The following is a 25,818-nucleotide window of genomic DNA, read 5'->3' on the forward strand; positions in this document are numbered from 1 at the left end:
TGTGGGGGCATTTGTATACCTGGCACTGTAGGGGCATTTGTGGATCTGGCACTGTGGGGGCATTTGTGGATCTGGCACTGTGGGGGGCATTTGTATACCTGGCACTGTGGGGGCATTTGTGGATCTGGCACTGTGGGGGCATTTGTATACCTGGCACTGTGGGAGCATTTGTATACCTGGCACTGTGGGAGCATTTGTATACCTGGCACTGTAGGAGCATTTGTGGATCTGGCACTGTGGGGGCATTTTTATACCTGGCACTGTGGGGGCATTTGTATACCTGGCACTGTGGGGGCATCTGTATACCTGGCACTGTGGGAGCACTTGTGGATCTGGCACTGTGGGGGCATTTGTGGATCTGGAACTGTACGGGGCAATTGTGGATCTGGCACTGTGGGGGCATTTGTATACCTGGCACTGTGGGGGCAATTTGTAGATCTGGCACTGTGGGGGCATTTGTATAACTGGCACTGTAGGGGCATTTGTGAATCTGGCCCTTTGGGGACTGTGGGGGCATTTGTATACCTGGCACTGTAGGGGCATTTGTGGATCTGGTACTGTGGGGGCATTTGTGGATCTGGCACTGTGGGGGGCATTTGTATACCTGGCACTGTGGGGGCATTTGTATACCTGGCACTGTGGGGGCATTTGTGGATCTGGCACTGTGGGGGCATTTGTATACCTGGCACTGTGGGGGCATTTGTATACCTGGCACTGTGGGGGAATTTGCAGATCTGGCACTGTGGGGGCATTTGTGGATCTAACACTGTGGGGGCATTTGCGGATCTGGCACTGTGGGGCATTTATATACCTGGCACTGTGGGGGAATTGGTGTATCTGGCACTGTGGGGGAATTTGTGGATCTGGCACTGTGGGGGCATTTGTATACCTGGCACTGTGGGAGCATTTGTGGATCTGGCACTGTGGGGGCATTTTTATACCTGGCACTGTGGGGGCATTTGTATACCTGGCACTGTGGGGGCATCTGTATACCTGGCACTGGGGGGCACTTGTGGATCTGGCACTGTGGGGGCATTTGTGGATCTGGAACTGTGGGGGCAATTGTGGATCTGGCACTGTGGGGGCAATTGTGGATCTGGCACTGTGGGGGAATTTGTGTATCTGGCACTGCACTATTGGGGGCATATGTGTATTACATCCCTCTAAGGGGCAGACCTACTGAGAGGCAGGGTCATTTTTAAGTTGAGAATTTTTGTATGGCCCCCGAAGGAGTTTATAAATATCCAAATGGCCCTTGGTAGAAAAAAGGTTCCCCACCCCTGTTCTAGATGAAGCAGCAGTAGCACAATAGGACTGCTACTCAAACATAGGACATTGCCCAAGCCTTTCCTTGTCAATGCTTGTGGTGTATGGCATGTTGCTGATTTTATGTTTTTACACAGTTCATTTTTAATTTATTATTAGAGGTGATATTTTCTTTAACAATCTGAAATATATTATTAGAGCTGAAGTTTTCTTTAACATTGTGAAATATTGTTTAGATTTCAGGTGCCCTTTCTTAAATTTTGTATCCCCTGGACCACCTTTAGTAGATGTTGATATACTATGATGACTGGCAGCTGCTGCAGCACCAGTACTGATTTGCTGCTCCTGCCCTTCTATCAACTGATCCTTATCCAGATATATATATATATTTTTTTACTCACTGCGACTCACAGCGTTAGTAGTAATGGTGGCACACTAGCACCGAATGAACGTTATTATTTTACAACACAATGCCTGAACCACACAAACATTTTATTTTTTTACACACTGTGACTCACAGTGCTTCTAGTATTGGTGGCACACTGGCACCTAATAAAAGTTATTTGGTTAAAACAATGCCTGAACCTGAACAACAGACTCATTTTACTGTATTTTATATTTTTTTACACACTGCGACTTACAGTGCTTTTAGTAATGGTGGCACATTGGCACCTAATGAACATTATTTTTTGACAGTTTTATTTTAAGGTTTTTTTAGCACGGTGCCTGCACTGAACACACAACAAAATGCCTCACAGTGCTGAAGCCCACAATGCTTCACTGACACAGTTACAGCAGTGATACAGCTCACAGCCCTTCACTGACAGTCACAACAGTGATGCACCTCACAGAACTTCACTGACAGTCTCACAGCCACAGCAGTGTTGCACCCCACAGCCCTTCACAGTCTGACACAGCAGTGCCACAGTAGTGCTGCAGCCCAACACAGCCCTTCACAGTCTGACACAGTCACAGCAGTGCCACCGTAGTGCTGTAGCCCACCACAGCACTTCAAAGTTTGACACAGTCACAACAGTGCCACAGTAGTGCTGCAGCACACCACAGCCCTTCGCAGTCTGACGTAGTCACAGTAGTGCCACAGTAGTGCTGCATCCCACAGCCCTTCACAGTTTGACACAGTCACAACAGTGCCATGGTATGCTGCAGCACACCACAGCCCTTTGCAGTCTGACGTAGTCACAATAGTGCCACAGTTATGCTGCATCCCACAGCCCTTCACAGCCTGACAAAGTCTGACACAGCCACAGTAGTGCTGCATCCCACAGCCCTTCAGTATAACACAGTCACAATAATGCCACAGTAGTGCTGCACCCCACAGACCTTCACAGTCTGACACAGCCACAGCAGTGCTGCAGCCCAAAGCCACTCACTGACACAGTCACAGTGCTGCATCCCGCAGCCCAACTCCCTAACCCCCCGGCGTCCTGTGTGAAATGCTGCCCAGATCACAGAGGGAGGGACTTATATAGAATCCAAAACATGCGAGATCAGATGCTGGGAAGATGACGTTTTGCCTCATTTTGAAATCGGAGCCTGGGCTCAGAACTACTCGTAAACAACAAATTCAGGTGGGTCCGGTTTTCAGAAAACCAAGCCCGTTATAGCAGCATTATGTGGTTGACATAATTATATTATGTATAATTATGTCAGCATTATGCGGTGTCAACATTACACCTGACGTGACTGAGCCACAGCAAACGGTGTAGTGTAGAGATGGTGGCAAGCAGTGTCTCCTCTCCAGGCTTCTCTCAGAGAGGAGACCCTGAAATTAGGCAACTATGGAAGTATAGAACAGTAAAACTAGTACTAAACTTCATATCTTTGAAAGTCTATTTAATAATACTCTCTAATATCAATAAGGATATATTGTGCATAGTGATATCCTCGGAATCCGAACCCCCCCGAACTTCACCCATTTTACACGGTTCCGAGGCAGACTCGGATCCTCCCACCTTGCTCGGTTAACCCGAGCACGCCCGAACGTCATCATCTCGCTGTCGGATTCTCGCGAGATTCGTATTCTATATAAGGAGCCGCGCGTCGCCGCCATTTTCACTCGTGCATTGGAGATGATAGGGAGAAGACGTGCAGCATTCTCTCAGTTTCTGTGTTCAGTGTGCTACAAATATCTGTGCTCAGTGTGCTGCAAATATCTGTGCTCAGTGTGCTTGCAAATATCTACGTTCTCTGCCAGAAAAACGCTCCATATCTGTGCTGCATTGTAGTATAGGAGGACAGTGCAGAATTTTGCTGACCAGTGACCACCAGTATTATATAGCAGTACGGTACAGTAGGCCACTGCTCTACCTACCTCTGTGTCATCAAGTATACTATCCATCCATACCTGTGGTGCATTTTAGTTGTGCGCAGTATTATATAGTAGGAGGACAGTGCAGAATTTTGCTGACCACCAGTATATAATATATAGCAGTACGGTACAGTAGGCCACTGCTCTACCTACCTCTGTGTCGTCAAGTATACTATCCATCCATACCTGTGGGGCATTTTAGTTGTGCGCAGTATTATATAGTAGGAGGACAGTGCAGAATTTTGCTGACCACCAGTATATAATATATAGCAGTACGGTACAGTAGGCCACTGCTCTACCTACCTCTGTGTCGTCAAGTATACTATCCATCCATACCTGTGGTGCATTTTAGTTGTGCGCAGTATTATATAGTAGGAGGACAGTGCAGAATTTTGCTGACCACCAGTATATAATATATAGCAGTACGGTACAGTAGGCCACTGCTCTACCTACCTCTGTGTCGTCAAGTATACTATACATCCATACCTGTGGTGCATTTTAGTTGTGCGCAGTATTATATAGTAGGAGGACAGTGCAGAATTTTGCTGACCACCAGTATATAATATATAGCAGTACGGTACAGTAGTCCACTGCTCTACCTACCTCTGTGTCGTCAAGTATACTATCCATCCATAACTGTGGTGCATTTTAGTTGTGCACAGTATTATATAGTAGGAGGACAGTGCAGAATTTTGCTGACCACCAGTATATAATATATAGCAGTACGGTACAGTAGGCCACTGCTCTACCTACCTCTGTGTCGTCAAGTATACTATCCATCCATACCTGTGGTGCATTTTAGTTGTGCGCAGTATTATATAGTAGGAGGACAGTGCAGAATTTTGCTGACCACCAGTATATAATATATAGCAGTACGGTACAGTAGGCCACTGCTCTACCTACCTCTGTGTCATCAAGTATACTATCCATCCATACCTGTGGTGCATTTTAGTTGTGCGCAGTATTATATAGTAGGAGGACAGTGCAGAATTTTGCTGACCACCAGTATATAATATATAGCAGTACGGTACAGTAGGCCACTGATCTACCTACCTCTGTGTCGTCAAGTATACTATCCATCCATACCTGTGGTGCACCTCTTTTTTTCTTTGCATCATGTGCTGTTTGGGGACTATTTTTTAAATCTGCCATCCTGTCTGACACTGCAGTGCCACTCCTAGATGGGCCAGGTGTTTGTGTCGGCCACTTGGGTCGCTTAGCTTAGTCACACAGCTACCTCGGTGCACCTCTTTTTTTCTTTGCATCATGTGCTGTTTGGGGACTATTTTTTAAATCGGCCATCCTGTCTGACACTGCAGTGCCACTCCTAGATGGGCCAGGTGTTTGTGTCGGCCACTTGTGTCGCTTAGCTTAGCCATCCAGCGACCTCGGTGCAAATTTTAGGACTAAAAATAATATTGTGAGGTGTGAGGTGTTCAGAATACACTGGAAATGAGTGAAAATTATGTTTATTGAGGTTAATAATACTATGGGATCAAAATGACCCCCAAATTCTATGATTTAAGCTGTTTTTGAGGGGTTTTTGTAAAAAAACAGCCGAATCCAAAACACACCCGAATCCGACAAAAAATTTTCAGGGAGGTTTTGCCAAAACGCGCCCGAATCCAAAACACGGCCGCGGAACCGAATCCAAAACCAAAACACAAATCCGAAAAATTTCCGGTGCACATCACTAATTTGTGCATATTGCAGCTTAATGTTCTACTGCAAGTGAACTAATTGTGAGCCTGGGTGAAGAAATGCTTCTCCTGGGTGAGAGGTATTTCCTTAGCATCCCAACACTGCCAGTGAAGGGTAAAGTGACATTCCAATGCTTGGCTATCGTCCTTCACTGGGTCTCCATTGCCTGGTACAGCAATCTGTGATTTTTCTGAGGTTTAGATCTTGGTATGTGGCTTATAAGTTATAAGAAAGACTATTATTTCTTCATAAATAGTAGAGATGTGTGGGTTCGGTTTTATAGACCCCTGAATCTGAAATACAATTAAAGTCTATTGAAAACGTGATCATATACAGGGGCATTTAAAAACAAATCCTGTAAAACTACAATGCTTGTACTGTAGCCCTGATTCTAAGAGAGCAATCAAAGCCTTTTCTCAAGCCCTTCCTGCAGCACATCATACTGTGAGGTTAATGAGCGCTTCCACGGATCTCCATTATGCTGTACAGGCATGTGAATTCTGCAGGCAATGTTGGAAAAACTTCAAATTGATGCAGAGCAAAGTGAAGCAAGCATTAATCAGACCGGGTGGGCGCACAAGTCCATTCTCCTACATTATTTCTCTATCAGAATTAAAGCATGTGCTTATTAGGTGTATGACCCCTTACTGGCACAACACAATATTCCAAACTAGAGAGGAAAATGTTTTCTGTATGATAATTGTTATATTGGGTCTGATTCAGAGACGGTGGCAAATGCCATTGTAGCTGCGTTCCTGTACGAAGCAGATTTACCCTGAGACACCCATTGGTGGCAATTCAGATCCCCGTCTTTGTACAAATGTGCAAACCATTGGACGCACATAGGCCCTCATTGATTGCTTGCTAGCTACTTTTAGCAGCCGTGCAAACGCATAGTCGCCGCCCACGGGGAAGTGTATTAACGCTTTGCAAGTGTGCGAACGCCTGTGCAGCCGAGCGGGTACAAACACATTTTGTGCATAACAAGACCAGCCCTGTAGTTACTTATCCTGTGCGAGGATTGCTGCGACGGATGACACGGTAATGATGTCAGACACCCGCCCTGCAAATGCCCGGCCACGCCTGCGTTTTTCCAAACACTTCCATAAAACGGTCAGTTGACACCCATAAACTATCACTTCCTGTCAATCTCCTTGCGATCGGATGTGCGAATGGAATCATCGCTATAAACAGTGCAAAACAACGATGCTCTTTGTACCCGTACGCCACACGTGCGCATTGCGCCCCATACGCATGCATAGTTTTGCCGTGTTTTTAAATGATCGCTATGAGGCGAACATCAGCAGCTAGCGATCAACTTGGAATGACCCCCCATAAACCTACTGATTAATCCTACATTTGCGCAGCATGGTCGTTGGAAGTAAGACGCCGGAGACATTTTAAATGCAAACGGGATCACAGTCACAAGCTGTGACACTCCCCCAAAATGGCTGCGTTTGAGTGGCCCAATGTTACCGCCCACAAACGCTCCCTGACTGTCAATCACTTTACGACTAAATCCTTATTGTGACTGCAATCACATGACAAGCGCATCACTTCGCAGTGCGGCTTAGATTAATGCGCAGTGGCAAAAGAAAAAAAACGCTGCACTGTGTCTGATATCAGCATTACGCCCACCTCTGATTCAGGCCTGTAGATCCAGTATGTAGGACGTACAGTACGAGTGTTGTTTTATCCTTGCTGACACACTCTAATTGCGCAGTAGACTATATTTGCCGCTGTATGTGATACTTATATTAAGATTGGCAAATTTCTTACATTGTCTATAAAGTGCTGTTTTCAATCTATCTACTAAAAGTAATAAATAATTAATATTTGAATATATATATTTTCTTCCTCTTAGAGCGTCAGAGCTTCAGGACTTATCCTACTGGAGGCTATTTTGTTTGGCTCGCTTCTCCTCTACTTCCCAGTAAGTATATTTACTTATCGCACTGCATTTGTGCCTGATTACTGAATGAAACTGTCATCATTATTTTGTCCCTATGTTGCTTATACATTTTCATTACAAAACACACCAAGCTATTCACTGTAATTGTTTAATGTAAGCAAAAAGCCTCATGCTCTCAAGTATTTTATAAATAACACTTTTCAAGGTCATTGCTGTATAGATCCCAAATGGCCATCTGGCGATTCCATGAAGAGCTGATTGGCTGGACCGGCTAAGCAGTTCTACCTCTCGGCGCTCTTATAGGGTGTACCATGAGGCCACTCCCCTGGGACTCATGACACGCCCCCATGACATGTCACTACACCCCTTTTCTTGTATTTGCACAATGAGCACAATGTTTAGCCCCAATCTGTCTCTGCATCCCACCACTCACCCCAGATTACAGTACTTAAACTCTGTATGTCAAACATGTTAATATATGGAAGGTCCGGTCCCACTTACTTCTCTGGTCCATAGAATGTTATCCGAGTCATCCCTGTCACTAATAATCCAACATCATACTTGTCTGCTTTTGAGGTCTCTCCTCCAGGAGAAGCCTGGAAGAGAAAAGCAAGTGACTGGCGGTAGGATTAATGGACATGCGATGAGCTAAATGGCTCAGGAGGCACTGGCTAGCACCAGAGCCAGATTTGCACGTAATATATGAACCAAAAGCATTGCAGAAAGTAGGGTGGTACGGGGTGATACAGAGTACCATTAAGAAATATGGTGTACCACCAGCCCACTGCCGGAGTCGAGGGGGTGCAGGGTCTCTGTCCATAATGAGCATGCACCCCCCTGGCAACAAGCAAGAAACCCCTGACAATGAGTTTGTAACACCTGGCAATTAGCATATAGGGCGGTAAGTGTGTAAGCATAAAGTGTGTAAGCCATACTGCAGGGGGCATTATGTGTGTAAGCGACACTAGTGGGGCATTATGCTTGTGAGCAGCACAGCAGGGGGCATTGTGCGTGTAAACGCCACTACATGGGAGCATTATGCGTGTAAGCAGCACTGCAGGGAGCATTGTGTGTTTAAACTACACTAAAATGCCACGGGGAGGGGGGGGGGCACATATGTATAATTATGCCACTGCATGTATAGCGTTACCCAGAAGTGCCGGGAATGCTGGTGCTGCCAGGAGGAGATGCAGAAAGCTGCATCTTTTGCCATGAAACCCCTGGCAGCAAGTAAATAGAAGCCTTACTGTGGGACATAATTTATAAGGGGCATTTTTGTGTGGGCATTTTTGTGTGTGGGACGTAAAATGGTGTCAGTGGCATAACTGTGTGGTATAATATGTAATAGGCATTACGGTGTGTGGTATAATATGTAACAGGCATTACGGTGTGTGGCATAATGTGTAATGGTCTTTATGGTGTGTGGCATAATGTGTAATGGGCATTACGGTGTGTGGCATAATGTGTAATGGGCATTATGGTGTTTGGCATAATGTATAAGTGGCCTTACAGTGTGTGGCATAATGTGGCCATGCCCCTCTTGTCATGTAGCCACTCCCCTAGCTTTGTGTGACCACGCCCCCTCGTGACACGTAATCATCCCTATTTTTACTATCGGTATCACTAAGAAAATATTTCTACTTGCACCACTGGCAAAGGGTTCATCTAGGTATTATACACAGGTGCAGCAGTATAAACTCCTGGAAATCTGGTGGGTTTTGCCCAGAGATGGGCAGAAAAGATAGGCAGGGAAGGGAGGCCCTGCCTCACCTGCCATAGACTTTTTACTCCACAGTTTTGGATATAAAAATGGTTAGAATAATGCAAAGAAAATATTTCAAACACATTTTTTTGTATTTTTCATATACTACAGTAAAAACTCTGGCACAAACGTTAGTATGACAGGAAAGGCTCTGCCTATCCTTCCTCACCCCACCGCACGTCACTGGTAGGTTTGGTGGGCGCTTTTCATTATTGGCCATAATGCTGAAGTGGACAAGGGAGGGTCACCAAGTCCAAGCTATTGTTCAATAATTTTTGTAGTTGTTAATTAAATTTACCCCTGTTTGAGTCTAGGAATATAGGGGGTCATTCCGAGTTGATCACTCGCTAGCTACTTTTTGCAGCCGTGCAAACGCATAGTCGACGCCCACTGGGGAGTGTATTTTAGCTTTGCAAGTGTGTGCACAGTTTGTGCAGTTTCTGAGTAGGTCTGAACTTACTCAGCTGTTGTGATCACTTTAGCCTGTCCAGTCCCGGAATTGACGTCAGACACCCGCCCTGCAAACGCTTGGACACGCCTGCGTTTTTTCCAAACACTCCCAGAAAATGGTCAGTTGACACCCATAAACGCCTTCTTCCTTTCAATCTTCTTGCGATCGGCTGTGCGAATGGATTCTTCATTAAATACATCGCCCAGCAACAATCCACTTTGTACCCGTACGACGCGCCTGTGCATTGCGGTGCATACGCATGCGCATTAGTGACCTGATCGCTGCGCTGCGAAAAACAGCAGCGTGCGATCAGGTCGGAATGACCCCCATAGACTACAAGCTCCATTGGGGCAAAGACTGAATGCTTACATATTCTCTTCTCTCCAAATTGCACGATATGTAAACACTACATGAATGAATAATTGCAAATAAATTATTATTTGTAATAACCTCACTTGCACAAGCACTTGCAGCAGCCATACCCCTTTTTATTTATGGAGACAGCTATTTGACAAACTTTGTGTTTGGGAACTTGGCTACGATGGCTTCAGCGCTATTATCTACAGAAAATGGAAGTCATGACATTTGCTGAACAAATGCTACCATTTCAAAACTTTCAGGGAAGCATTTCTTCATATGGTAGTGGCCTTATTTTACTACTAAAATAAAAAGTAACAGTTTAATATTGCACACTTTTGTAATATGACAATAGGGGCCTAACTATAGGGGGTGCAGCAGATGCAACAGTTATGGGTTGCCAACCTCCAAGGGCACTGCTCACACCCCAAGGACCTATCTCTTAACAGAGCAAAGTGGAGGTCTCTTATGAACAACAGTGTAGACCTTGGCAGTATTAAAGAAGAAAATACAAAAATAAAATAATAATAATAATAATAATAATATTTAATACAAAATAAAAAAATATCTAGGCCAGTGGTTCCCAAACCCAGTCCTCAAGGCACACTAACAGTCCAAGTTTTAAGGATATCCTCCATGCTTGAGCACAGACAGTTAATCAAAATTAATGATGTACTAATTAAGTTACTGTAGCTGTGCTCAAGCATGAATATCCTTAAAGCTTGAACTGTTAAGGTGCGTTGGGAATCACTAGTGTAGGCTATGTCAGACTGGGTTGTAGACAGACCAGAAAAAAACATGATGGCGGTGCATCTCTATATAATACACTTATAGCATGTGATACAGCTTAATTGTATCTATATGCAACAGACTCATGTAACCGCTGGCGGTTTTAGGTGCAGGTTATCAGGCCAGCAACCCGGGGCACTCTGCACCCGTCTGCTGCCTGCACCGCACTGGCCGCCTCAGCCCCTTGTGGCTGATTCCTGATACGCGAAATTAGGGAGCGAAGATAGGGGGCATGGCCTCGTGGGAAATGCCGTGATTGCAGGCTGCGACCCTGTTTTAACCGATGTGGTGGGCATGCCGAGCGCTGTGTTAGCTGCTGGTATACCCAATGTCCCTCTCTCCCTATGAACAGTCTGTTCACTGCTGCTATGCAGCGGGTGATGGGAGAGAGAGACAGTTGGGAGGTATGCAGGGACCAAGGACAGGGAGCTGGTGGCTGGTGATTCACACACACACACACACACACACACACACACACACTCACTCACACACACACACATATACAGACTATCCCTCTATAGAGGGGTTCTATCTGGCGCATCTTGTATAAGAGGCTCTACCTCTATATATAAGAGGATCTACCTCTGTCTGTTATTACCCAATTTGTCTTGTCATTGTTGTTTCCAATTGTAAAGCACAACGGAATATGATGCGCTATATAAGAAACTGTAAATAAAATAAAATAAATACATGGCACAGTATGTAAACAGGGCTCTACTTGGTGCAACGCGTATAAGGGTCTCTGCTTGGCGTAACATGTTTAAGGAGCTCTACCTGGCATGATGTGTGTAAAGGGCTCTACCTGGCACAAAGTGTATAAGCGGCTCTACTTGGCGCAAATTGTGTAAGGGGCTCTACCTGGCACAAAGTGTGTAAGGGGATCTACCTGTCATAACATGTGTAATGATCTTTACCTGTCGTAACGTATGTAAGGGGCTCTACCTGGAGTAACGTGTAGGGAGCTCAACCTGGCATAATTTGCGTAAGGGGCTCTATCTAACGTAATGTGTATAAAGAGTACTACCTGGTGTAGCGTGTGTAAGGAGCTCTTCCTGGTGCAACGCGTGTAAGGGACTCTACCTGGCATAACGTGTATAAAAGAGACTCTACCTTGCGCAAAGTGTATAAGGGGCTCTACCTGGCAACACATGTGTAAGGGGCTCTACCTGGCATTACGTGTATAAAAGGGTCTCTGTCTGGTGTAATGTGTAGAAGGGGCTCTGCTCTATTGTAGTGCAATGCACGTAAGGGGCTCTAACATGGCATAATGTGTATAAGGGGTACTACTGTATGATTGTAATGTGACTGATGGACACTACTATGCAATGTAATGTGACTGACAGACACTAATGTGCGGTGTAAAGTGAATTGTGGACACAGCCCTATATTTTTTCTGCACTGTCCCTGTTTCAAAAAGCTAGGGCGGTGGTGGGGGGGTATAGACCGGGTTTTAGTACACACGGTAGATCCCTTTCAGACTTGCGGCTGGACCTGGTTTATTGAGATCATCTCCAAGCGCCGGCTCATCCTATGCTGTGAACGGAATACCCGTACATACATTATATGACTTTACCTGCAGAAAGGAAAATAGGAAAGTACAGCTTAGGCTTATTTTTTTAAATGGCTAATGATGAAAAACAATCCCAACCAGTGCTTTTCTTCTAGGGTAATGATTATAATTAGACCTTTATAATTACTTTTTTTAATTAACATTCGGAGTTGTAACAGTAAAAGTAAAGTCCTTCATTTAAAGCTTTGGAAACCAAGGGGAATAAAGCAGGAAGGAGGGAGGAAAGTTCTAAAATTATTTGGAATATAATTGAGATTCCCTAATTGACAATTACATTGATTATGTGCAAATTCAACACTGGCCTTTTCCCCAGTAGCATATTAGCACTGTGTTTTCTGTGCATTATACTATTCCACACTATACTTCACTGTCATTGTTACTGTTGTCATATGCTAGAAACTACATACTCTACAAAATGTATTAGCAAGGTAATAGTAGTCTTTATTATTGTAATACACTTGTTTTACTGTACTCAATATGTGGAACTACATATACCAGCATACTTAAAATTTGGTAGGGCATGCTGGGATGTGTAGTTTCACAGCAGCTGGAGTGCCACATGTTACCTACCCCTGGTGTAGATTAGAAATGCAGTATATAAAAATCCTTCAGTAAGACAGCTGCCCTGAATAAAGGGGATAGGTATGCGTGACCGGGGGAAGGGATTGCGGCAGTCAAAATGCTGACGCCGGTATCTCGATGGTCACCATCCTGACAGTGGCGAGGTAAGTATTCCAACTCCCCCCCCCCCCCCCACTCCCCTAACCCTCCCTTACCTCAGCCTAACCCTAACCTCCCCCCTTAGGGGGAGATGTATTAAGCAGTGGTAAAACTGGAGAAGTGAGCCAGTGGAGATGGTGCCCATGGCAACTAATCAGCATTGACGTAACATTTATAATTTGCATACTATAAAAGTATATAGAGCAGCTGATTGGTTGCCATGGGCAACTTCACCACTGGCTCACTTCTCCACTTTTATCACTGCTTAGTACATCTACCCCATAGTGCCTAACCCTAACCTCTCCCTTTGCATTTAATCCTATCCTAACCCCCCCTCCCCTGGTGCCTAACCCTAACCTCCCCTCCCAGCCTAACCCTAACATCTCCCCCCATTCTGCAGCCTAAATCCCCTCCTACCCCCCCCCCCCCCACGTGGTGCCTAAACCTACTCCCCACCGCAGCCAAACCCTAACTCTCCCAGCTATACTTACCTTTGAGATTCCGGCTGTCATGATTCTGGCGTAGGGATGTTGACCTGTTCGGGATTCCGTCTGTCGGGATTCTGGCGTAGGGATGTTGACCATGTTCGGGATTCCGGTGTCTGTGTTCTGTCTGGTGATGGGATTCCGACATCGGTATTCCAACTGCCGAGATCACAACAGCTGGTATATTGAATGTACTGTATACCGAATAAAGCACTGTGTTACTCATATGTCAGAATAGCTGAGACACCTGTCTAGTAATACAAAGATCCTCCTTTCTATCATATTACAGCAGCAACATGGTGGGTCATGGCCTTTGCAAGCTGTCTAAAGTACAATGTAGATGGTATACGGGGTCCTAATACATGCCAACCGAAAACCCCTCCTTACCATAAGAGAGCCACTGCTGTCCTGGACTGTCCCTTGTTGGCATTTGGGGGTCTATTGCCTTATGAGGTTTTCTCCATAAGCATAATTGTCCATCTGCCTAAAACACTTGAAACCCCGACTTGTCAATCAGGCTACATGTTTCCAGTCATCTTACAGTACATCCAGTGGTGGTCTTTACAAGACCAGGTGATGTGCAGAGACCTGTGCTATGGGGTCAACAGTAATGGGACTCTGGGGGGCTGTTGGCTCCTGAACCCTATAGAAGAACGGGAAAGTTGCATTGTTCGAACGTTAATGTTACTTGTGGCTCAGCATTTAATAAACACTAAATAGTGTGACCTGTTCAGTTTGGCACTGCCTAGTACTGTTTGCAGTGTCTACAGGTGGTCCCTTTCATATGATTGCCAAATCCAGCACTTTAAGAACTGGTGGCAAAAAACAGTACTGCCCATAAAAAAAGTAACCGAGAAGCTCTTGGAATCCTCTGTAAAGCACCACGGTGTGTTACATGAATGGCAACATAGTGCATCGGTGGACTTGATGTCACTTGCGGCATCTGTACTGAGAGTTGCGTTTGTCAACACATGAAAATGATTGACAATAAATATGGATAAACAAAAGAGTCTGTAATCTAATTAAAGTGTAATATAACAAGATAAGACCTCTCAAGTTGATGTCAGTCAAAGTGCAGGCATATACACTATAAATATCGATGCAACTGTTTCATAAGTTTTTAAACTACATTCATGTGTTACAAAATGAACTCAGTCGGTTGTATCAACCTGGGAGATAGTATATTTTGCAGAGGTTTTACAGATCTCCCAGTCCAACACCAAAAAGTAATTACATTTCAGAAAAAAGTCTCGTCAAGTGTTTAGTTAGAGATAATGGAGCAGTGAGAAAAAGTAATTGACCCAATGTAATTTAGAAGTACTTAGAATGATGATCATTTGCAGGTATTAGACCTACCGTATTATTCAAAATGCTGGGCTTACTGTTTTCCAGCGAAGCATATTCCCTGCCCCATTATTTGGAGATCCAAATAATTATAAAATTCTCGCCCATGAACTTTTAATGCGGTGCTCCACACAAAGACTGTAGATTTTTGAAACTTCTATTAAACCAGTTTCTTGAGAAAATATATCATGCAGTACTTGTATTTTTACTTTTTAATAAGGTCGGCCTTAGCTAGCATCAGAGGACAATCCTTGGGGGCTTCGTTGGAGAATTTTAATTGTTACAGTCGCAATTGCTGCAACTGATATGATATGATCTGATGCTGGGTTACATTTCAACAGTTTTCAGGGCTTGGTGCCCTGTGTTTGAACCCATGATAAAAAAAGTTAACTTTTACAAAAATATTTTCATAATTCCGTCTTTAAAGACGTTTACTTAGAGAATAATGTGTTGTTGGGAAACTCTGTGTGGGTTTAATGTATAGCTAAATAAGGAGTCCAGAACCCTATAAGGGCAAAAATATTATTTTAGACCACTGACCAAAAGATAGAAAGATTATACTGTAGCTAGAGTTAATCACTTTAATGACACGGAACAGCTCATTTCAGCAATAATAACTTCAATGCATTTTCTTTTAAATCAGTTACAGTGGTTTCTTGAACAGATAATAAGAGGCTTTGCTAATTTGCTCACAACCTCTTTGAACATGATCAGCGGGAATAATTCGCAATGTTTAAAAGGATTTTATAACTGTTAATTGGTATTAAAAATTTTTTTTAAAGCCAACTATGGGAAATGCTCAGTTGTTTATTTTAAGTTCCCTTCAGAAATAAAGAGAGTGGGAAATATAATCGTATCTCCGTTTCTTAGATCTACTGAACTTGTTAATTTTCTGGCAAAATTAAAGTAAAGCAAAAAGTGCAATACATTGTAGGTGAGAAACGAATTGGGCGCTATTTAGAGTATACGGCAGCCTTGGACACACTCTATTGGGGTTCCCTTATGTACCCCTATTTTTAACATGCAATGGTTTGTGTGAGTGTGATCTGGGAGCTCACTCTAAATAGTGGTAGGTTGGAAAGGAATCCGGAAGAAACTGTGTTTTCCAGACAATCAATAAAAATTAATGATTTAATTAATATGATAAAAAGGTGTTAGCGCTATGACATATGGCATAACACAGACACAAACATAATAAAATATACAGTATTTAAAGCGTACCAATGGAAAAGCAAAGGAGCCGCAGGTGGAATAATGACAGGGTGCTCCAACTCCACCCTGCTCTGGCTCCTAAGCTTATTTATGATATGGCCCAAAACGAAGTGGTCCAATGTGATCCTGGTATGATGGTGTAAACTCTATAACCTATGGTGTAATAAAGGGTAAAAGCGTACCAGTAAAAAAGCAAAGAAGCCGCAGGTGGAATAGCGACAGGGTGCTCCAACTTCACCCTACTCTTGCTCCTAAGCTTATAGATGATATGGCGTCAAGACACCAGGACCACGTTGGACCACTTGGATCACATTGGACCACTTTGTTTTGGGCCATATCATAAATAAGCTTAGGAGCCAGAGCACGGTGAAGTTGGAGCACCCTGTCATTATTCCACCTGCGGCTCCTTGGCTTTTCCATTGATACCCTTTAAATACTGTATATTTTATTATGTTTGTGTCTGTGTTATGCCATATGTCATAGAGCTAACACCTTTTTATGGTATTAATTGAATCATTAATTTTTATTGATTGTCTGGAAAACAGAGTTTCTTTCGGATTCCTTTCCAACCTACCACTATTTAGAGTGAGCGCTCAGGTTACACTCACACAAACCATTGCATGCTAAAGCAGAAAGTGAGCTAACGAGAGATGCATTATAATCATTTATTTGTAAAGTGCTGGTGTATCTATTGGGAAACAATTATTCCTTCAGCATGACACAGAGATTGGCTTATGCACATGGGAATATGAGATCTTTAAGAAGAAAGGAAACTAACAAGACGAGTTAGAAAGATTTGCTACAGAATGTCATACATTAATGTTACCGCAAGGTCCAGTAGTAAGTAAGGCCTAAAGTAAAGAAAACCTGTCTCCCATCTGCCCCCAGGATGGTAACGGTTATTGCCTCATTGGTACAGAAATGTAAATGTGGCTGGCTACATTTATTTTTTTAGGAAAAAATCATGTTCCAATTATATATTGATTATTGTGAATTTACAGCATAGGTGTGTATACAATTACTGTCGGAATTCCCGACATGTCGGCAGTTTCCAACTTTTTTAGGTCGAATCTGGATTCGACCTATTCAAGTGCCGTTTTTCCGACAAGTCGGTAAGTCTGACTTGTCAGAACACACGTCGATCAGCGGATTAGCCACGGATCCACGTATTTTGTCGGATTTGTGGGCATTTTCGACAGGTTTTTGGCCAGATCGGCATTGTGAAAAATGGGCTAAGCCTGTTGAAAACGCCCGCAAATTGAATAGTGCAGTGTTGGATTCTCTTCGTCAGAGAGGATCCAACACCAATTAAATACACCCCATAGCATGCTAAGTAACATAATTTCAAACTAATTGTTGGGTCTTCAAGAACAGTCTGACTAAATCTCATGACTTGCATTATTAGCATACAATATTTTTCAAGTTGTGGAACAGCTTCTAAATGGGAATAATACAAAGCTGTTTTTACTTGGAAGAAGATGCATTTGCCCTGGTACCCTTATGATTTAGTTTTTGCATCTAGTAATTGAACCCAGACATTTATCCAAACATTCATAATTCCCACAAAAACAAGAAACCACTAGTTTGAAAGGGGGATGTTAAAAAAAAAATCTTTAACTTAAAGGACATTTTTACAAGACAAACAAACAAGCAAACTAACAAAACTTACTGTATAACATTCCTACTTGTGGGTTGGACATTGTATCTGTTAAAAAGATACTGTACTTTCTTATCTAGACTACCAACTGCCCAAAATCCAAATGTAGAATTTAAACAACAAAAGACAATGGAAATAGACAATAACTCAACAATTTAGAATTATACAGTGTTATTGATAATCTAACCAAAATGTAAAATAAAGTCCATCCATAGCCAAAGTCTTTGTGAATATATCAGCAAATACAGCATTTTTCTTGTTACTACTTAATGTGTTCTCCAAATTCTGAGTTTTTCACGACAATTAAAAGTCAAGTATTAACAATATTATTGCAACACACCAATAAAATTATCCATGCACCCTTTTTTGATGTGTTATACTGATATATAACCCATGTCGCTTCATGCAAAACACTGACAAGTAATAACATAAACTTTCGTAAATATATGCAGTTTTAATGGAGGTGGTTTCTTTGTTTTGCTATCATTTGTTCTAAAATATGTAAAAAAATACAGTACTGTAGAAACTTATTATTGTATCAAAATATCCTACAATAACACACAAAAAAGCAGTATAGACGCTCCTCTAGTGTATTACTTTACTATAAGCACATAGCAAAATAAAAGCTATTGCACTAACATCAATGTCTCAGTTGTGTCAGCACTTTCCCATAGGTGCAGCAAGCCTCTTGTCGGATAAGTATATAGGGGGTAATTCAGACCTGGGGGTTTACTTACTAATATTCGTGTTTGTGCTGATTTGTAGGGAGTTTGATCTCGAATTTTATCGGACGTATTTTACTGCAACATTTTGAATTCATCTACAGAGAGCCCGGTGCTGGTTGTATAAATATGGGGGGACCCTACGCAATTTTTCCCCTGTATTTTTACAACCAGGACCGGCTCAAAGAGCCCGAGGCTGGTTATGCTTAGGAGGGGGGACCCCACGCAAATTTTTTCTTTGATTTTTAGGGAAAACAGACCCTTTCCCACAGATAAGCATGCACGGATCTCACTGATCCGTGCATGACTATCCAAACACGCCAGGAAAAAGCAGGTCTATTTTTTTGCTGCTTTTTTTTACAATTTGCAAAAAAATACGACCACAATTGAACATTCACTGACAAACACCAAAATACGAATGAATAGTAAATCATGGTGTTGTATGAACAAACAGCCGCGTTTGACCGATGGTCTATTCATTCATATTTCTGCCCTCTGCCATGAAAACCATTACCAATAGCCCCAACACTGCTGAGATTTGTGCTTAGTAAATTCCCGTGTTGACACTTCGGAAAAAAAACCAAACTCGGACAAAATCGTTACTTTAGTAAATAAACCCCCTGATCGTAGCAGCAAATTTGTTAGCAGTTGGGCAAAACCATGTGCACTGCATGGTGGGCAGATATAACATGTGTAGAGAGAGTTAGATTTAGGTGGGGTGTGTTCAAACTGAAATCTAAATTGCAGTGTAAAAATAAAGCAGCCAGTATTTTCCCTGCACAGAAACAAAATAACCCACCCAAATCTAACTCTCTCTGCACATGTTATATCTGCCACACCTGCACTGCACATGATTTTGCCCAACTGTTAACAAGTTTGCTGCTACGATCACGTCCGATTTACCCCCATAGTGTGCACTATTCAAATCAATTGATGAATGATGTTGATAAATGGTAAATTCTCAGGATGCGCAAAGTACCAAGCATGAACAGTTTCTTACCACTGTAGATGGAGATGTGTCATCCTGGGGCATGAAGGTGGTGTGTGTGTGAGGGGGGCACTAGCGCACGCAGGGGGGTTTCTGAGTACCCAGAAACCCCCCCTGACAGACCAAGTTATTATTAATTTTTTTTAAAGCAAAAAACCAAATCCGCGACCCGCTGTTTAAGCCCTGCCCCCTTCTGAATAAGGCCCCGCCCCTTCAAACACCCGCAAATCGCGGGTCGTGCACTTCCCTGCGCTGTGCTGCAGCTGTGTGTTATGGCAGCTGCTCCGATTGCCTCAGTGCCTCCACTGTCTGCTCCACAGCCTACTGTCTGATCCTCATTTGTAAGTGCAATTTTTTATACCTGCATATCTTTTTCCCCTTACAGTATCATTATATATATATATATATACACACACACACACACACACACACACACACACACACACACGTATAATACATATATATGCACACACATATGTATATATAATACATATATATATATATATATATATATATATATACAACACACATATATGTATATATATATATATATATATATATATATGTATATATGCAGACACACACATACAGATGGAGCCTCCCTTATCTTTGCCTTCCCGATCACAGGCGTGCACTCCTGGCGTGAGTAGGCGATCCTAGTCACGGCGGGAGCACACGGAGCCACTTCCCATTGTAAGCGTCTCCATCTGGGCGCGTGTCTCCGTCCAGGTGCGCTCGCCCATTCAGACGGAGATGCTCACAGCGTCCAGGCGTGCCCAGGTGGGCGCACCTAGTCACAGATGAAGCCACGACTAGCGTGGCTCCATCTGTGTGTATATATATATATGTATATATCTATATATCTATATATCTATATATATATATAGGTACACAGAGATGTGCGGCACTCCAGGCGTCTTATCAAATAATACGATTAGAGACAGTGATATGTCAGCAACGTTTCAATGCTTTATGCATTTTCCTCAGGCTTACAAACAATAAAAACGTACTCACCTAAATAACAAAAACACCACCGTGCAGGTCGTCATGGAACCGGAAGGTGAACACACCGCCCGCCCCCATGACGCTGACGTTGACGTAGCCAATCGTCATCATAGTGCACCCATCACCATAGCAACAGTACAACAAAACATCGGGTCCTGCACATGATATATTGTATCACAAACTTGCATATATACGCCACATAATGCCCAACCAAATCAAATGGAGGACATGAAGTGTAATCATGCAACGTGCACCAGTAAAAAATACAATTAAATGTTATGGCCAATAGGCGATTACAAAAAGCATTTGTATATAAATTCATAATGCAAGCTAACAATACAGAGGAAATTCCAAATACACTGTAAATTTTTTTTAACTAGTGAAATGTTACATAAAACAGTTTAATCCTAACTGCTCGTTAAGGCCCCGGGGAGACATAGTATCTAACCGCTGAATCCATTGTGTCTCCATTCTTAACAACTGGAGGCCTCGATTGTCCCCTCTAAGGGATGGCTGGGCCTGATCTATCATCCTATATTTCAAGGATGTCAATGGGTGTCGAGCCGTGGCAAAGTGCCGTGCCACCGGCTGATCACTCCTACCAGAGGTAATAGCTGCTTTGATAGCCGACCTGTGGACTGTCATACGTTCCTTGAACGTTCTCTCCGTTTTACCTATGTATGACAGTCCACAGGGGCAAATCAGCTGGTAGATCACATATCTGGAACTACACAGAAGTCGGTACCGAATGTGGAAAGTCCGGCCAGTGTGCGGATGTTGGAACGTGCTCCCCGAAATTAGGTATTGGCACGTTGTGCAAGTGCACTTATAACAGCCTTTCCTATCGCCAAAAAAAGAGGGTTGTTGTACTACATTGGAAAAATCAGTTTTTACCAAATAATCGCGTAGATTTGTATTACGCTTATAACTAGGCATCAACCTACAATGCTGGAGCTGGAGTTCAGGATCTGATTGAATAACATGCCAATGTTTTTTGACCGATCCCTGAATGAGTCGGCTAGCTGAGTTAAAGTTGTTGACCCAAGGTACAACACTTGATGGATTTTGCACCTTATGTTCCTCAAGTAACGTATGTCGATCTATTGACATGGCCTTACTTTGAGCCTGATCTAATAATTTAGGGCAATAACCCCGGTTAATAAACTTCTGATACATAGCTCCCATCTGTTTGGCTGCTACTGCTGGATCAGACGTAACTCTTTGAACTCTCAAGAATTGCGAGTATGGCAGCCCACGTTTTAGGGTAATGGATGGCAACTGGAAAAATGCAATAAGTTGTTTCTGTCTGTGGGTTTGGAATAAATGGAAGTAGAAATCCTATTATCAACTATGGAGATCTGAACATCCAAAAATTGAATACTTTTAGAATCGATGGAGTAAGTGAATTTAATAGGATGTATTTTGGTGTTGTGCTGATCTATTATATCCGTCAATAATTCATGAGGGCCCTGCCATATAATCAGCAGGTCATCAATATACCTGCAAAAAAATAAAATATGGGTGGCTACTTCTACATTAGCAAAAAATACCTCCTCCTCCACACCGAACATAAAAATATTCGAGTACGACGGGGCCACACTGGACCCCATCGCACACCCCCGGCACTGCAAGTAATATTTACCATCGTATAGAAAGTAATTTTTTAATAAGGTCATTTCTAGTAATTTAAGGAACAATGATATGTCTGGGCCATCATAATCCGGCTGCATACTTAGGAAGGACTCTACAGCTGCTAAGCCCTCTGCATGTGGAATCACTGTATATAAACTCTGCACATCTATTGTGCAGAGAACTACATCAGGAGGTAATATTGAAATGGCTTCCAAACGCCTGAGTAGAGTACTGGTATCCAGCAAATACCTAGGCATACGTTGTATATAAGGCTATAGAATATCATCAAGAAAAATTGATACAGGCTGAAACAAAGACCCCCTGGCCGAGATGATAGGTCGACCAGGGGGCCTTTGCAACCTTTTATGTATCTTGGGTGTCGTGTAGAGCAATGGCACCACAGGATGCGATGGAATGAGAGCATTTTTGACCTCTATAGGGAGTAGCCCATCAGACACTGCACCGTCCAGACACTCAGTGAGTTCCTTGGTGTATAGTCCCGTAGGGTCATTAGGCAACTGACGGTAGGTGTCCCCATCACTCAATTGCAGGGAAATCTCTTCCTTATAGTCTCCCAAGTTCTGTATCACTAGGGCACCGCCTTTATCGGCAGGTCTGAATATAAGATTTTTATTGGCAGGCAGTGCGGAGAGTGCCTCTCTTTGACCTTTGGTCAGGTTGTCACGTACCAAAGGAGGATGTTTAATCAGTGGATCACAGTCTTGTTCGACTAGACGCATAAAAGTCCGAATCGACGCATTATGCGACTGGGCATCAAAGGTGGATTTGGGGAGTAGCTTCTTTAGTTTTTCCGGAATCTTAAATTGAACTTCTTCCTTATCCAATTGCGTGGTAGTAGTAGGTTTGGCAAAGAACTCCTTAAGTTTAAGGGTTCTATGTAGCTTGTGTTTCTCGATCTTCCATTGTAATGGCTGTGGTTTGGCTAAAGGCACAAAGGACAGGCCCTTGTTCAGGACCTGTTTCTCAATATCATTGAGCTCATAGTCTGAGAGGTTGATTATCGGGCTGACTTGGCTTTGGTTATTTTCGGCGGTTTTGCACCTCTGCCTCTGCCCCTGCCTCTGCCTTTGCCTTCTCCACTGTTGGCCACGTCTGGTATGCAGTCTCCATCGTGGTCGTCTCTTAGCTTGGCTCTGGTCTGTGCACCTAAAGGGCCACTGGCTTGTGATGATTGTGCATGTGTATCTGATACACTGGCCGTTGAGGTGTATTCATTAGATGAGTCCCCCTGGTGTCGTTTGTCCTGACGGCGACGGAAAAAAGGTTTTCGGTTATAACTCAGCCGTGGGTTGTCATTCCAACGGTAAACGTTGTTGTTCTCATAGTCCTGATCAACCTTCATTTTCTTATCCGCTTTAAACTTAATAAGGTCTCTCTTATAAACCTGCAACTGGTTATTAAGTTTCTCATACCAATTATTGGCTATGTCAGCTTCCAAAGCTACTTTATGTGCAGTTTCCAGAGTAGATATTTTCTCTTTCAATAAATTCATTTCTTTTGTGCTCTGTTCTATAATAAGTAACATGAGATCCATGGAACAACGGTTCATGATCCCAACCCATTTTCTGCAAAAGGTAGGGTCATGTCTACCTATTGTAGGTGAGTTGGCAATTCTCAATCCCCGCGGAATCTTTTTTGCTCTGTAATACTCGCTCAGTGACAAGCAGTGATAGAGGAAGTCTATCTCTCTCCGTTTATATTTAAGCAAATTGCGGTAGATATTATCTAGAGAGCACGCCTCTGCTTGATCTTCCAGGGCTGCTGTATATAAGATTTCCTCCGCTTCCGATTCCGAGTACATGTGTGTTACTCCCAAAGGACTGATACGGGGCATGTATCCACTCGTGCCTTCACCATTAGGATTAGCGGTAGTCATAATTGGATAATGGAGACTACAAAGCAGTGTTCCAATGCACGTGACTGTTGGCTAAATAATTAAAAAAGTGAAAAAGAAAAAACAAACCAGTGCAGGTATAAAAATAACTCACAGCCTGTCCATATGCGACGGCTGTGGAGAACACAATGGCCCCCAAGCCAGGGGTGCCCACTGAGAGATGAGTTCCTGTAGGTATGTGAAATTGAAGGAACGCTGGTGAGCCTTGCAAAGTAGCCTCTCCGCCTGTCTTCGGTGGGGCTAGATTATAGAAAAAATAGCAGGTGCCGGCTCTCCCATCAGCTATCAATCATGCACCGGGTGTCCGCATATAAGTAGCAATAGGTACACAGAGATGTGCGGCACTCCAGGCGTCTTATCAAATAATACGATTAGAGACAGTGATATGTCAGCAACGTTTCAATGCTTTATGCATTTTCCTCAGGCTTACAAACAATAAAAACTTACTCACCTAAATAACAAAAACACCACCGTGCAGGTCGTCATGGAACCGGAAGGTGAACACACCGCCCGCCCCCATGACGCTGACGTTGACGTAGCCAATCGTCATCATAGTGCACCCATCACCATAGCAACAGTACAACAAAACATCGGGTCCTGCACATGATATATTGTATCACAAACTTGCATATATACGCCACATAATGCCCAACCAAATCAAATGGAGGACATGAAGTGTAATCATGCAACGTGCACCAGTAAAAAATACAATTAAATGTTATGGCCAATAGGCGATTACAAAAAGCATTTGTATATAAATTCATAATGCAAGCTAACAATACAGAGGAAATTCCAAATACACTGTAAAATTTTTTTAACTAGTGAAATGTTACATAAAACAGTTTAATCCTAACTGCTCGTTAAGGCCCCGGGGAGACATAGTATCTAACCGCTGAATCCATTGTGTCTCCATTCTTAACAACTGGAGGCCTCGATTGTCCCCTCTAAGGGATGGCTGGGCCTGATCTATCATCCTATATTTCAAGGATGTCAATGGGTGTCGAGCCGTGGCAAAGTGCCGTGCCACCGGCTGATCACTCCTACCAGAGGTAATAGCTGCTTTGATAGCCGACCTGTGGACTGTCATACGTTCCTTGAACGTTCTCTCCGTTTTACCTATGTATGACAGTCCACAGGGGCAAATCAGCTGGTAGATCACATATCTGGAACTACACAGAAGTCGGTACCGAATGTGGAAAGTCCGGCCAGTGTGCGGATGTTGGAACGTGCTCCCCGAAATTAGGTATTGGCACGTTGTGCAAGTGCACTTATAACAGCCTTTCCTATCGCCAAAAAAAGAGGGTTGTTGTACTACATTGGAAACATCAGTTTTTACCAAATAATCGCGTAGATTTTTATTACGCTTATAACTAGGCATCAACCTACAATGCTGGAGCTGGAGTTCAGGATCTGATTGAATAACATGCCAATGTTTTTTGACCGATCCCTGAATGAGTCGGCTAGCTGAGTTAAAGTTGTTGACCCAAGGTACAACACTTGATGGATTTTGCACCTTATGTTCCTCAAGTAACGTATGTCGATCTATTGACATGGCCTTACTTTGAGCCTGATCTAATAATTTAGGGCAATAACCCCGGTTAATAAACTTCTGATACATAGCTCCCATCTGTTTGGCTGCTACTGCTGGATCAGACGTAACTCTTTGAACTCTCAAGAATTGCGAGTATGGCAGCCCACGTTTTAAAGGTAATGGATGGCAACTGGAAAAATGCAATAAGTTGTTTCTGTCTGTGGGTTTGGAATAAATGGAAGTAGAAATCCTATTATCAACTATGGAGTTCTGAACATCCAAAAATTGAATACTTTTAGAATCGATGGAGTAAGTGAATTTAATAGGATGTATTTTGGTGTTGTGCTGATCTATTATATCCGTCAATAATTCATGAGGGCCCTGCCATATAATCAGCTGGTCATCAATATACCTGCAAAAAAATAAAATATGGGTAGCTACTTCTACATTAGCAAAAAATACCTCCTCCT

General features: G+C 43.1%; 1 protein-coding gene across 2 annotated transcripts in view; it reads left to right on the top strand.

Annotated features, from left to right (window-relative positions):
* The window catches only part of GPR158 (G protein-coupled receptor 158), a 490,037-nt gene that overhangs the window by 275,474 nt on the left and 188,745 nt on the right, over positions 1-25,818 (top strand). For both annotated transcript variants that reach the window (XM_063921634.1, XM_063921635.1), the window contains exon 5: positions 7,161-7,229. In XM_063921634.1, the coding sequence (XP_063777704.1) occupies positions 7,161-7,229 (69 nt within the window). The remainder of the gene's footprint in view (positions 1-7,160; positions 7,230-25,818) is intronic.

This window comes from Pseudophryne corroboree, chromosome 5 (genome assembly GCF_028390025.1).
Source record: "Pseudophryne corroboree isolate aPseCor3 chromosome 5, aPseCor3.hap2, whole genome shotgun sequence".
Lineage (NCBI taxonomy): Eukaryota > Metazoa > Chordata > Amphibia > Anura > Myobatrachidae > Pseudophryne > Pseudophryne corroboree.